General features: G+C 49.7%; 2 protein-coding genes and 1 long non-coding RNA gene across 4 annotated transcripts in view; 1 reads left to right on the top strand and 2 right to left on the bottom strand.

Annotated features, from left to right (window-relative positions):
- The window catches only part of LOC310846789 (carboxyl-terminal PDZ ligand of neuronal nitric oxide synthase protein-like), a 68,479-nt gene extending 55,750 nt beyond the window's left edge, over positions 1-12,729 (top strand). For both annotated transcript variants that reach the window (XM_083743891.1, XM_083743890.1), the window contains 2 exons: positions 8,254-8,545; positions 11,709-12,729. In XM_083743891.1, the coding sequence (XP_083600017.1) occupies positions 8,254-8,545; positions 11,709-12,171 (755 nt within the window). In that variant the 3' untranslated portion in view covers positions 12,172-12,729. The remainder of the gene's footprint in view (positions 1-8,253; positions 8,546-11,708) is intronic.
- Positions 1,535-2,565, bottom strand: LOC310846921. The gene is made up of 2 exons (XR_014565627.1): positions 1,624-2,565; positions 1,535-1,584 (listed from the first exon to the last, which is right to left on the bottom strand). It is a non-coding gene; the product is annotated as an uncharacterized lncRNA (long non-coding RNA).
- On the bottom strand, positions 3,035-4,761 carry SPATA46 (spermatogenesis associated 46). Its single transcript, XM_083744028.1, has 2 exons — positions 4,579-4,761; positions 3,035-3,664 (listed from the first exon to the last, which is right to left on the bottom strand). Exons 1-2 carry the CDS (start codon positions 4,682-4,684, stop codon positions 3,144-3,146), a joined length of 627 nt encoding a protein of 208 aa, XP_083600154.1. The 5' UTR covers positions 4,685-4,761; the 3' UTR covers positions 3,035-3,143.
- Positions 12,730-13,555: the final 826 nt, after the last annotated feature.

The raw sequence follows: 13,555 nt of genomic DNA on the forward strand, positions 1-13,555 counted from the left end.
TCTCCATAGGTAAACTGCTCCTGTCCCCTAATCATTGTAATTGCAACACTTTTTTCCGAAACACCAAAACCCTTTGGAGATGCTGCAACCAGGACAGCACCAGGACTGAACTGGAAGTGACCCCATACCTTTCCTCTCTAAGAGAACCCCGGACCGGGCTGGCTGGGGCAGATGGGAGTTGGGGGCCCAAGAATGTGGAGGGAGGCACCAGATTGGCTACCCCTGTTTTATAGACCTCCCACCACCCCCATTTTACCACCTCAGTATACAGAGTCAACAGTCTCATTGAGCATTCCTCCATGAGCCAGAGTGGTGTAGTGGTTAAGAGCGGTGGACTCGTAATCAGGTGAATCGGGTTCGCTTCCCCGCTCCTCCACATGCAGCTGCTGGGTAACCTTGGGCCAGTCACACTTCTCTGAAGTATCTCAGCCTCACTCACCTCACAGAGTGTTTGTTGTGGGGGAGGAAGGGAAAGGAGAGTGTTAGCTGCTTTTCGACTCCTTAGGGTAGTGATAAAATGGGATATAAAATCCAAACTCTTCTTCATGACCTTTTCCTAGTCATTTGCAAAGCTTACATTTGAAGTTAGGGAGTGAAGCCTCAATGTATGAGGCCTGCCCACTGGATCTCAATTTTCATTTTGTTCTCCATACACCATGTTTGTAGCAGCTCTGAAAGGACCATCTGTTTCGATTTTCACTATTTTAGTAAATAACTCAAGTGTCCTCTTCAAACCTCGCCACCTTGCTGCTCACCCCATTTCTAGGTCATTTAAGAATAAATCAAATAGCATCACTCTCAGGACAGATCCTTCTTCTGTTGTGGAAACTTATCAATTTATAACTGCTGTCTCTGTCTTCTTTCTTAACCTTTTAAGGATAATTAATGCTGGCCCAATCCAGGGAACATTTCCAAAATGATACTTTGGAGGTTCCATCCTATATCCAGCAACCCAGAATTTTCTTCCAAACCCTACACAGCCACTGACTTCTCCTTGGTGCTGCCTGCCCAGCATATGGTTTCTGCGCTTTCTGTGCCCCTGCATTAGATAATTAGATAGATAGATAGATAATTTATTATGGTCAGAGACCAGATCCCTGCATTGTTTCTCACTAAGTGCCTGTCCTCCTTCCCATTGCCATGCAATCCTTTTAGACCAGACATGTTCTAAATCAGGCACGTCCAACAGGTAGATCGTGATCTACCTATAGATCACTGAATGTCTGAGGTAGATCACTGGCATATCACTGGCTCCCCCCAAAGAAGCTCAACTACTTTGGCTCCCTTAAAAAAACCTCAACTTTTTTGTGCCCTGCACCCTTAAAAAATGGGCCTTCCTCCTCTTCCTTCCCCAAAAAACAACTTTTCTTCCTAAAAAAAGCTCAGCAACTTTGACCTGAACCCCCAAAAAGGGGGGGGGGTAGATCACTGCCAGTCACTGTGAGTAGATCGCACTCATGGGAGTTGGCCACCCCTGTTCTAAATAAAGTGCTCTGTGCCTGTCATCTAGGGTACCAGCCAGGTCCATAACAAATTATGCAGCTGACCCAGTTTATTTTTCTGCTATCTTCCCACTTCTCCTGCCTGATACTTCTCTTGCCTGATACTTCCCACTTCTCTTGCCTGATTCTAAAACGTGTTTCGGAAGCCGGAGATGACGGCACCTCTCCGATTGCCAGCCTTAAACATTTGCCATAAATGCACCTTCCTGCTCATTCTGCTGTGGCGTCTGCTCCAAGCCTCTTCCAGAGCTATTGATGGCACAGAGCTGGGGTTGAGGAAGGTAGGGAATGAAGCATCCATGTGTAGCATGTAACTGGCAGGACTGCAGCCTCTTCTGCCATGCAGGGCCAGGACTACTCTAGTCCCACAATGAGGGCAGGCGAAGGGCCAGTTGAAGGCCAAAGCCCCCTGAATCAGCACAGAAGAGCTGCAGGCAGTCCGCCCCCCGTCTCATGTGCAGACATGCCCTTGATGCCTCTGTGACCTGTAGGTTGAATCTGCTGCCTTGGTGTGTCTCCAACTGGAGCGACTGCCCTTTCATGGCAGCCAGGCGCCCTGAAGGTGCCAGGAAGAGGCTCCTGGCATGGTTTTAGCCAGCCTTGCCAGCCTCGCTTGCCTTGGTGACCGTGCCAGAGAAACACAGGAGCCTTAGTAAACAGCCACCAGACGAGTGGTGGGGATGCTTCGGGGCCGGGCGAGCCGAGTTGCGGGCAGGCCTCAGCCAGCACCAGAGTTTGTCAGCAATGTCTAGGCAACACGATGACCATGTACATACACAATAGACAATCTTTATAGAATTCCTTCAAACCATAAGAAGCACAAAATGAAATCTTTCGTCTCAAAGCCTCTGAAAATCTTTAAATGAAGCGAGGTACCAGACTTTGTACGATGAAAGACAAGCTGTGAAGCTTTGTCTATTCAGCAAATATGATGCCCAAGACTGGACAGTGATTCCGGATATTGACTACTGTTTCGTAGAATTCTTTGTCAGCGTGGTGGGAGGATATAGAATTGCATTCTACATTATTACATGAGCACTGTTCCACGGCATTTGATATTTTCATTTACACACATTCATTCGAAATAAGATAGGTTTATGAAGCAATTCTATATCCTCCACCGTGCTGACGAAGAATTCTACAAAACAGTAATCAATATCCGGATTCACTGTCCAGTGTTGGACATCATATTCGCTTGTCTTTCATCATACAAAGTCTGGTGCCTCACTTCCTTTAAAGATTTTCAGAGACTTTGAGACTAAAGATTTCATTTTGTACTTGTTATGGTTTGAAGGAATTCTAGAAAGATTGTCTGTTGCGCATGTACATGGTCCTCGTGTTGCCTAGACATTGCTGACGTTCTCTTTGCAACACAGGGGTTTGTTTGGTTACTTATTGAGGCACCAAAGTTTGAGCAGCATCAGCGGTGGAAATAACCGTGAGGGGCAAGCTCAGGGAGGAGGAGGTCTGAGGAAGAGGCTTCTCCCTTTTGGGAACAGAGACCCCAGGCGAGGAAGGGAGCGAGGCTGTGGTGGAACAGCGAGCTTGCTCTAAGCGGCATCAATAACTTGCTTTATTTGGGGGCTGCGGGGGAGAGGACGGGCGCCCGCTGGCTGCGGCGCCTCTCGCAGATGGACATTGCTATTTGAGCATTTTGTGGCTGCCCGCTGGGTGATTACTGGGGCGCCATTTGCGCTCCTTCCCCCACAGGGCTTTGAGCTTGTGGTAATAGACCCGGCAGCTGAAGCCCTCGCGCGCTCCGTGTTTGATGTGGGCCTTGAGCGAGCGCAAAGTCGGGAACATTCGGCAGCAGGCCACACATTGGCACCCATGCGGGGGCCGCCACTTGGAAGCCAATAGGATGTCCTGGGAAGTGATGCAGTCCGTGGCCTTTCTGCCGCCGCCGCCACTGCTCTCTTGGGGATACGTTTTCTCCAGGGATCCGGACGAAGAGGAGCCACTGTCCACGTTGTCTCCGGCAGGCCCAGTGTCCACTGGGACTTCTTGGCTGTTGCCTCCCAGTGTCCCTGGGAAACCACAGGAGTCGGTTTGGCTGTCTTGGTCCATGCACACAAAGTAGCTGTAGGGGGAATACCAGGGGCGGTAGATGGTGCAGTTCTGCTGCGGTGGCTCCCCGCTCTGCAGTTCCACGAGGAGGCAGTCTGGCAAAAGAAAAGGGGGAGTGAGTCTTGTGATTTTCTCATACCTGGCCAGCACCATGTGATGGTTGGTGTGGTAGGCTAAAAGGTAAAGGCAATGGTGGAGCAAGCCGATCATGTGCCTGGGGTGGCATGTGTGCCCTGCACCCAGGAGCGGGGCCAGCTGCCCGTGGGGCAGGGCCAGCCGGGGCCGGACGCTCCGCAAGGCCTCCAAGGAATCTGCCTTCCTCCTCCCACTCAGCTGCCCCACAGCTGAGGGTGAGGCGACGGGCAGGCCGATTGGGACAGTGCGGAGCCTGTGGGCGCGCTGCATGCCCCACGGTGAGTGCCGCCTGGCATTTTGGCACACCCTCGGTGGTGACACCTGGGGTGGCCCACCGCCACCGCACCCTCTTCCTCCACCCCTAGGTAAAGGACCCCTGGATGGTTAAGTCCAGCGAAAGACGACTATGGGGTTGTAGCGCTCATCTCGATTTCAGGCCGAGGGAGCCAGTGTTTAACCACTGGCAGCTTTCTGGGCCATGTGGCCAGCAGGACTGCATCTGGCACAACGGGACACCGTGACGGAAACCAGAGCGCACGGAAACACCGTTTACCTTCCCGCCACAGCAGTACCTATTTATCCACTTGCACTGGCATGCTTTTGAACTGCTAGGTTGGCAGGAGCTGGGACAGAGCAACGGGAGCTCACCCCGTCATGGGGATTTGAACCGCCAAGCTTCTGATCAGCAAGCCCAAGAGGCTCAGTGGTTTAGACCACAGTGCCAACCACATCCCATGCATTCCTATACTACCGCAGGCTAGGTTCCTCCTCATCCTTCTACCCCATTTCACATTTCATTCAGAAAACATTTGCTTCTGTTCAAACTGTTTCGGGGGCACTTTTTCCTGGCACTCCCCCCTCCCCCCCAGCTCACCTGGCAAACTGCTTTTGTGCACGGGGCATGTTAAGTCAGGTACACTCTTCAGGGCAAAGCTGGGGAGACGTGGCCCAGAGATTGTCAAGAGGGAAAAATTTTCCATGTCCTCTCAGACATGCCTTCACTAAAAGGGCCCATTTGTGGTGCAAAGCTTTCTCCGGGCAAAGGACCAGGTAGCCAGCTGGCCTTGTGACATCATCTCCTGACCTAACAAACAGAGACTGCTGGCACCTGGGACTGACTTTGTGGAGGCTGCTGGCTGCCAAGGGCAAGTTGTGGGGGGAGCCTTTCTATGTGGGTCTCATGCTGAATCCTCCTCGAGGGGAGAGATGCGTGGGACAGGCTACACAGATGCAATCAAAAGTGGTTCTGTGTCCTTTGCGGCGAGGTATCTCAGCCCCATCGTCCTAATTTACCGCCTCTTGTGAGAAAGGCAGCAATCGGTGGATTAAAATGAGACACAGGCTCTGAGCTCAGGCTCAGGAAACAAAAGCAGAGGAGGGTAAGGCAGGAGGATTTGCCAGAAAAATCTCAGCTAAAGAGATGCCTTGCGATAATTTTTTTAATGAAGTGATTGAAGTGGCTTAATCGCAAATGAGAAGAGTATTACAAAAACAATATGGTATAACCCGGGAGAAGGGGAAGGAGGCAAAAACTGAGGTAAAAATATTTGGCTTAGCAAGTAGATTTAAGTCAGAATGCGGAAGGAGCGAGGGAAAGAGTGGAGAATTAGAGAAGAGACACTTAAAAGATAATGAGAGCTTGAAGCAGATCTGAAACGAAAAAGGGAGCCGAAGGGAAGAGGAGAAACATGATCACAATGACATGCACTCTAAAGGACACCATTGGCCAAATTTTGAATAGGAGTAAGCAAAAGAGGGAAACGGTCAAGGGTGAAGTGTGAGGAAGTTCAAGAGAGTTTGAGAAAACTCATGAATAGGGGAAAGAAACGATGGAAGAAGGGTAATGGGAAATATAACATCCGGAGAGATGGAAACCAACATGCCGAAATGGAATGAGGGTAATAAGTGCCAAAACACAACCAGCCGAGTGAACTGAAAAGGGAAGAGGAAATTAACCAAATGGAAAGAGAAAAGGGCGAGTAAATGAATCACTAGTGAAGAATAGATTAAAGCAACTTGAAATGGAGTAAATTGTCGTTGGGATCCATTTGTCTCAAGAGACAATGGAGTGCGCCTCTGGGGGTTAAAGTCAAACTACTGTTTTATCAGCACCAAAGTAATCTCTCCAGGGTGCAAGCCTGGGCAGTGAAGGTCCTGGGCAGCCCAGACAACAAGACCTACCTCACCAATGCATAGCTGTCAACTTACAGATTTGAAAATAAGGGACCAGCAGCCTCGAAAAGAAGGGATCAGCGGCCAAAAGAAGGGATTTCGGCTTAGCTTATGCATAAATCCGCCACTCATGGAGCCATGCTGCTTTGGCTGCGACTGACCGTGTTTTGTAGGGGGTTGGACTAGATGATCCTAAGGGTCTCCATCTCCGACCAAAGAAGAGGGGCAGACAAAACTGATGAACGACGTCGAGATGGCAAAGCTTACAGGCAGAATTAGAAACCAGGAAGAGGACCTCTTTCATAAAGAATGGGGAAAGTTTATAATTTATTTGAAAAGCTGTTGTAAAGAGTTACATACATTGGTAGGACTAACAGAAAACTTGTAGTGTAGTAAAAATGTGAACTATGGATGGACAAATGATTTATAAAAATAGAATTATGAAAGGGATGCAGAGGGGGAAATCACTACATTAAGATGCTGCACTGGTTGGAGGGTATGCTAAGCAGCACGTCGGGGCTACCGTCGTCCTGGCGCGAGGAGTTCCATCGGCCCTTCCCTGCCGGAGAGAGTGGGAGGGAGGGAGACTCTTGCCCACGCCGTCGGCAAGCTTGGCATGAGGCGGTTCCGGTGCCACCACGGCCGCTGAAGCACCGCCCTTCTGCGTCCCTCCCCATCTCCTCCTCTTCCTCCTCCCTCAGGCCGCCTCCTCAGCCACCGCTGCCACCTCTGGCTTCCCCTGGCAGCGCAGCGGAAGTCTCGCAAGAGAGGGGTTGCCTGCCCGCCCACCAACACCTGTCTCCTCACGACGCGCCCCTGAGAGACGGAGATGCGGCAGCTCATGCACACGCTCTCTCTCACGGCGGAGGACCCTGAGCCACTGCTTCCCTCCCGAGCCGGGCAAGCATGAAACCCGGGAAATTTAAGGGACATCATCAATCCAGAATAGCAGCGGGAAACAGCACTGGGATAAGAGAGTTTCCCGCCAAATAAGGGACGGTTGACAGCTTTGCACCAATGGGGTCTAAAGGAAAGCAGAGATTTATAAGCCTGCTTCTTAAGGAAGCAGGAAACATGAAAGCCTATGTACAGAAGTGTCCTAGGACATAAAACTGGGAAAGTAAGTATGGGCTTTTTAATTGACTGAACAGAGTTTCTGCCCTTTGGGGAACTTGATTTCTTAAATGCACACCTTCCCCTTCCTTGTGTCCCTGGTGAGAAAAGCCAGTCATGGCTTTCTTCCTTTGGCAACTGAGACAGCGATGGCCATTTCTAGACTGGGAGAGCCTCGCCACGACCATCCATGTTGGATCGCTGCAGTCCACTCTATCTGGGGCCAGGAAAATCTGCACTTGGTGAAAAATACAGCGATGTGGCTACTCACTGGGGCAGAATATTATGTTCACGTTATGTGTCTTGCTGAAAAAAATTGCACCGGCTTCCAGTTAGCTTCCGGCTCAATTCAAAGGGCTGGTGTTAGTTATAGGCTCTTGAGACCAGTATAACTTAAAGTTGTCTCACCCCTGATAACTATGTTCCTCAAGAGAAGGCCTCCTGCAGATACCAATTCACTTGGAGGTCCATCCCATGCCGTGTTAGAATTGGGATTCTCTCTTACGCTGTGCTTCAGGCAACCACTATCTTGGTTATCATTATCAGCGTCTATTGAAGAATTTGCTTTTCTTTTTCCCTTTTTAAAAAATATTTTTTATTCGTTTTCAATTACAACCCAATAATAGCCTCATTATAACAATGCCAAATTATAACACAATTACTAATACCAATCATTCAGGTACCAAATTATATCATTTAGGTGGCCCCCGCGTCCTAGATATGATGGTTTGATGATTTGCTTTATTTCTGCATTCCGAAATCTTATTAATTTCAATTACACTCCAGTCAAAATAATCCATTCATATTGACACATTAAGTGGTTTATAAAAACTACAAGTGAGGCAGTCAGACTATATCCTTGTTCTTCCGGTGTGTGGCAATTATTCTGTCCGTGGTGTTTCTTCCTGTCCTTGTAAAATATTACAAAAATCACACTGTCCCAATATATAACCTGCTTTTGCCATCTTTTCCTCTCAGCCTGGGAAGGAGAGTGATTTGAAGAACTCGCTTTTCCAGAAAGCCTCTCAACAGAAGATTTTCATCTCAGCTTGTGTTTATATTGGACTTGAAGCTGTTTTAAAATATGTTTTGGTTATTGATGCACATAGCTGGTTAAATCGCCTTGTGTTCTATGGGAAGAAATTCATTCATTAAACAGATAACAAATGCACATGAAAAACAATTGGTCAGGCTAGGCTGGGTGAAGAGGGATTTTCCAGGCAACTGTCCCACTCACACGGGTGCCATTTTGTTTCTTTTCTAGTTGACCAAAATACGTTTGAGAATTCAAACACTACAGCTGCAACAAAGCTGCCGGCTGCCAAATCGGTCTCCCTTCACCCCAGATCCTCCCCCCGTGTGAGTCCTCGAGGCCACCCTGAGTGGGTGGGGGGCAGCCAGCACTTGAAGAACCTGAGCAAGACGGTGGGTGCGAAAGTCAACGACTTGCTACGCAGGAAAGAGACCAGCAACCACAGCAGCTTTGGGGTAACCGAAGTGAATGAGCGTGCTGGGGCCGCCCTCTCCTGTGGGCAAGGCCAGGACCAGGAGGAATGGTAAGTGGGCTCCATAATAATAATAATAATTTATTATTTGTACTCCACCCATCTGGCTGGGTTTCCCCAGCCACTCTGGGCGGCTTCCACAAAGACCAAAAATATACTAAGATGTCACACATTAAAAACTTCCCTGAACAGGGCTGCCTTCAGATGTCTTCTGAATGTCAGGTAGTTGTTTATCTCTATGACATCTGATGGGAGGGTGTTCCACAGGGCAGGCACCACTACCGAGAAGGCCCTCTGCCTGGTTCCCTGTAGCTTTGCTTCTCGCAATGAGGGAACCGCCAGAAGGCCCTCGGCGCTGGACCTCAGCATCCGGGCAGAACAATGGGGGTGGAGACGCTCCTTCAGGTATACTGGGCCGAGGCCGTTTAGGGCTTTAAAGGTCAACACTAACACTTTGAACTGTGCTCGGAAATGTAGGTCTTTCAAGACCAGTGTTATGTGGTCTCGGCAGCCACCCCCAGTCACCAGTCTAGCTGCCGCATTCTGGATTAGTTGTAGTTTTCGGGTCACCTTCAAAGGTAGCCTCACGTAGAGCTCCAAAGCCATTAGTGGTCACTACTGTTTGCAGCTTCCGCAGGTCACTGGTATAGGAATTTAGGACTGTACATGAGGCCCCGCTCCCCCACTGCCAGAGGACGCAGGTGGCGCTGTGCTCTAAACCACCTGAGCTCAGAGCCTGAGCTCAGAGCCTGTGTCTCATTTTAATCCACCGATTGTTGCTTTTCTCGTTAGAGGCGGTAAATTAGGACGATGGGGCTGAGATACCTCGCAAAGGACACAGAACCACTTTTGTTTTTTTTTTAATATAATTTTTTATTAGGGGTTTTTACAGAATAAAGTACAAAGACAATAAACAACCTTACTTTTAACAGAGTTTCATAACTTCTTTGGACTTCCTCACATCTCCCGCTACCATTTTCATCATCATAGATTTTTTTTCCATGCAATTTATCATCTAATTTGTAAATTTTATAACCACTTATTTAAATATAATCCTCTGCAAATTAATTTCTCTTAATCTCACTTTACCTCCCATTCCGATCCGATTTTGTGGTGGCCAATTATTTATGATCAAACATCCTACTTAACTTCCACCAAATCACAATATTTTTGTAAATAAGTCTTAAATTTCCTCCAATCTTCTTCAACCCTCTCTTCTCCCAGGTCTCGAATTCTGCCAGTCAGGACACAGAACCACTTTTGATTGCATCTGTGTAGCCTGTCCTACGCATCTCTCCCCTCGAGGAGGATTCAGCATGAGACCCACATAGAAAGGCTCCCCCCACAACTTGCCCTTGGCAGCCAGCAGCCTCCACAAAGTCAGTCCCAGGTGCCAGCAGTCTCTGTTTGTTAGGTCAGGAGATGATGTCACAAGGCCAGCTGGCTACCTGGTCCTTTGCCCGGAGAAAGCTTTGCACCACAAATGGGCCCTTTTAGTGAAGGAGTGTCTGAGAGGACATGGAAAATTTTTCCCTCTTGACAATCTCTGGGCCACGTCTCCCCAGCTTTGCCCTGAAGAGTGTACCTGACTTAACATGTCCCGTGCACAAAAGCAGTTTGCCAGGTGAGCTGGGGGGGAGGGGGGAGTGCCAGGAAAAAGTGCCCCCGAAACAGTTTGAGCAGAAGCAAATGTTTTCTGAATGAAATGTGAAATGGGGTAGAAGGATGAGGAGGAACCTAGCCTGCGGTAGTATAGGAATGCATGGGACGCAGGTGGCACTGTGGTCTAAACCACCGAGCCTCTTGGGCTTGCTGATCAGAAGCTTGGCGGTTCAAATCCCCATGACGGGGTGAGCTCCCGTTGCCCTGTCCCAGCTCCTGCCAACCTAGCAGTTTGAAAGCACGCCAGCGCAAGTAGATAATCAGGTATTACTGTGGCGGGAAGTAAATGGTGTTTTCATGCGCTCTGGCTTCAGTCACAGTGTTCCGTTGCACTAGATGCAGTTTAGTCCTGCTGGCCACATGGCCCGGAAAGCTACCAGTGGACAAACGCCGACTCCCTTGGCCTGAAAGCAAGATGAGGGCTGCAACCCCATAGTTTCCCTTGACTGGACTTAACTGTCCAGGGCAGGCATAGGCAAACTCGGCCCTCCAGATGTTTTGGGACTACAGCTCCCATCATCCCTAGCTATCAGGACCAGTGGTCAGGGATGATGGGAACTGTTGTCTCAAAACATCTGGAGGGCCGAGTTGGCCTATGTCCAGGGCTACCTTTACCTTTTTGCTTCCAGAGGACTCTTGGCTGTGCTGCGCTGGGGCTGGAGATGACAACATCTGAACTCCCAAAGCTCACAACCCCCATGGGCTCACACCTTTCAGAGGTTTAAGTCCCAGGCCATCCAGCTAACAGAAGGTTGTGAAAGTGGTACTAGGCCATTTTCCCCATCGCTACACTTGATTTAGGGACGTGGATGGCGCTGTGGGTTAAACCACAGAGCCTAGGACTTGCCGATCAGAAGGTCGGCGGTTCGAATCCCCGCGACAGGATGAGCTCCCGTTGTTCGGTCCCTGCTCCTGCCCACCTAGCATTTCGAAAGCACAAAGTGCAAGTAGATAAATAGGTACCACTCTGGCGGGAAAGTAAACAGCATTTCCGTGTGCTGCTCTGGTTCACTAGAAGCGGTTTAGTCATGCTGGCCACATGACCCGGAAGCTGTACGCCGGCTCCCTCGGCCAATAAAGCGAGATGAGCGCCGCAACCCCAGAGTCAGCCACGACTGGACCTAATGGTCAGGGGTCCCTTTACCTCTACCTTAACACTTGATTTACATGTGCACCAGAAAGCAGTGCACCACAATAGGTAGGTGGAAGATGGGATGGGACTCCCCACCAGATCAGCCCTGGGGTGGAAGAAGAACTAAGAACCTGCGCTCTTAAGGAGGTGTCTTCTTTCGAAGAGCTGGAAGAATTTGTGCCACTTTTTAAGCTGTGCTGCCTCGGTATGCGAAGTGCTGACAGTCTTCTGCATGCTACACATTCTAGCTTTGGTCGAAATGGAAGCCATTAGCTCTTGCCATCTTGTTTCTTAGAAAGAAGCTGGCGACACGGAAGACCTGTGAGCCATGATTGGTTTCAAGCCATGCTTTTCAAAAGATTCGGTAATGCACTGTTCTCATTGAGTGCCTCCCTTAACCATTTCTTCTTATGCTTGTAGGCAGGTTCCTGTCGATGCCATTCCGCGGCTCAATCCACCCCCGGAGATTACCAAGAAGCGCACCCCAAGAGCTCTGAAGACCCCCCAAGATATGTTGATCGCCTCCCAGCCATTGGTAGGTAGCGCCGAGGCTTCTTTGCCAGAGGGAAGCCAGGAACACGCATGCCAGCCTTCCAGGAGAGAGGCAGCGCGGAGCGAAATGGGTTTGTTGACACAGGAGGAGGTTGGGACCAGCCACAGCCGGGCCTGTGAGGTGCCTGATCTCATCTATAAGGAGAATTTGGAGCCTAAACTAAACACTGCTTACAGGATACCTCCCTCCCCGGAAAATGTGGCGCTCAGTTTGAGTGCGGGCAAGAGCCCTCCCGAATGCCAGTTTGAGAGCAGTGTGGGCCCCTCCACAGCAGAGACGTCCACCCTGGAAGCTGAAGGTCACAGTCCAGATTTGCTGTCGTTTGAGTAGAATCATCTCGGCTGCTCCCGTTTGGTAGCAAGACTGTCCCTGCTTCGGCTGCTTCTTTCTAACATTTCTTGAACCTGATGACGAAACGGACCCCACATCGCCAGAGGACGGCTCCAGTTGGGTAAAGTTGTGGGCAGGAGGTCAAGAAAGGCAGATGTTCTTTCCAGCACCCAGAAATGTTTGCATTGGGCGTGGGGAGCCAGCCATTTGGGGCTCTGGGGTGCTCTGCTAACCAGTGGAGCATCTGAGGACCTTCCTGAGCAAACATCACCTCCGTTGGGGCGTTGGGAATGCTGAAACTGCACAGGCAGAATGAGAATCACTTCCCTCCAGAGACCGGTCCTTGTGAGCAGAGCTGGAAAGTGCTGTTGTTTAGCTGTTGTCCGGCTGTTTTACCGTAGCGCTGTGCCTTCTTCATGCCAGTTCTGCCACCCGGGACTCTGATCCCTACAGCTGTCTCTATTCATCGGAGCTTCACGGTGGCTGGTGAGCAATTCAGAGTCAAATCACCGCTGTGCCGGTAGCCTTGCCAGTCGCTAGCCTTGCCCCTTAGGAGTCTACTGTATTTCTCCTAGCCAGTGAGGCAGAAGGTGAAGCGTCTTGCATCTCGTGCCGAACTTCTGCATAAGAAAGCACTTGAAGCCAGCTTCATTGACAAATCCCTTAAAACCTCACGGCGAGAAGCAAAAGGGTCTTCTGCTTACAGCCACTCTCACAGTCTTGTTCCTGTCACTCCTCTGCTCAGACCAAGACCTACCTTCCTTCTTCTATTTGAGCTGCGTTTGACTCCAACAGGCCTTCTAATAAAACTCTTGTTTCTGGAATTCCTGGCAGAGTCCTATTTATTCAGGTGACCAGGGACCTTAATCTCTCTTGCCAAGTTGATGTTCTCGTTAAGCACACAAGATTCTTAGACCTTGTGGGGGGGAAATCCTTCAGGATTCTGCTCAAGAGCCGCCTGTCCTGTCAGTGTCTTCCAAGAATATAGTCTTTGCTGCTTCTGTCTCCCTTAGGAGTGTACCTCATCGTCTTTCAGTCCTGGCCTTAACCTTTTCCTCCCCCCTTTGCTGTCCAGACTCAGCGCTGGGTGTTTTCAAGCCAAAGAGAGAGCAATGAGCAGCTTGTACTGAAATCAGTGTGCTCTCTGTCATCTGCTGGTGTTTCCTTTACCCTTCCTCTCACTTTACCTCAGGATATGAAGATGGCAAAAGCCTCTTCCATCTGACTTGCACTACAGATGCCCGGCTACATTTCAGATGGATGGCAAGCATATTCAGCAATACTATTTGCAAATGCCAATCAAACGGCTTTAACTACGTTGTGCATGAAGAGCAGATGAAACGCCACAGCTGCACGATCACCACGGACGTCTCAGACCACCAGA

This window comes from Podarcis gaigeae, assembly GCF_964106915.1.
Source record: "Podarcis gaigeae genome assembly, chromosome: 6".
Classification (NCBI taxonomy): domain Eukaryota; kingdom Metazoa; phylum Chordata; class Lepidosauria; order Squamata; family Lacertidae; genus Podarcis; species Podarcis gaigeae.

Bases quoted from the DNA above. Each gene is read 5' to 3' on its own strand.
- SPATA46 (XM_083744028.1), bottom strand. From the start codon at position 4,684: ATGGAAAATTTTTCCCTCTTGACAATCTCTGGGCCACGTCTCCCCAGC. The intron at 3,665-4,578 runs GTGAGCTGGGGG...TTCTTTTGCCAG, and splicing joins GCACAAAAGCAGTTTGCCAG to ACTGCCTCCTCGTGGAACTG.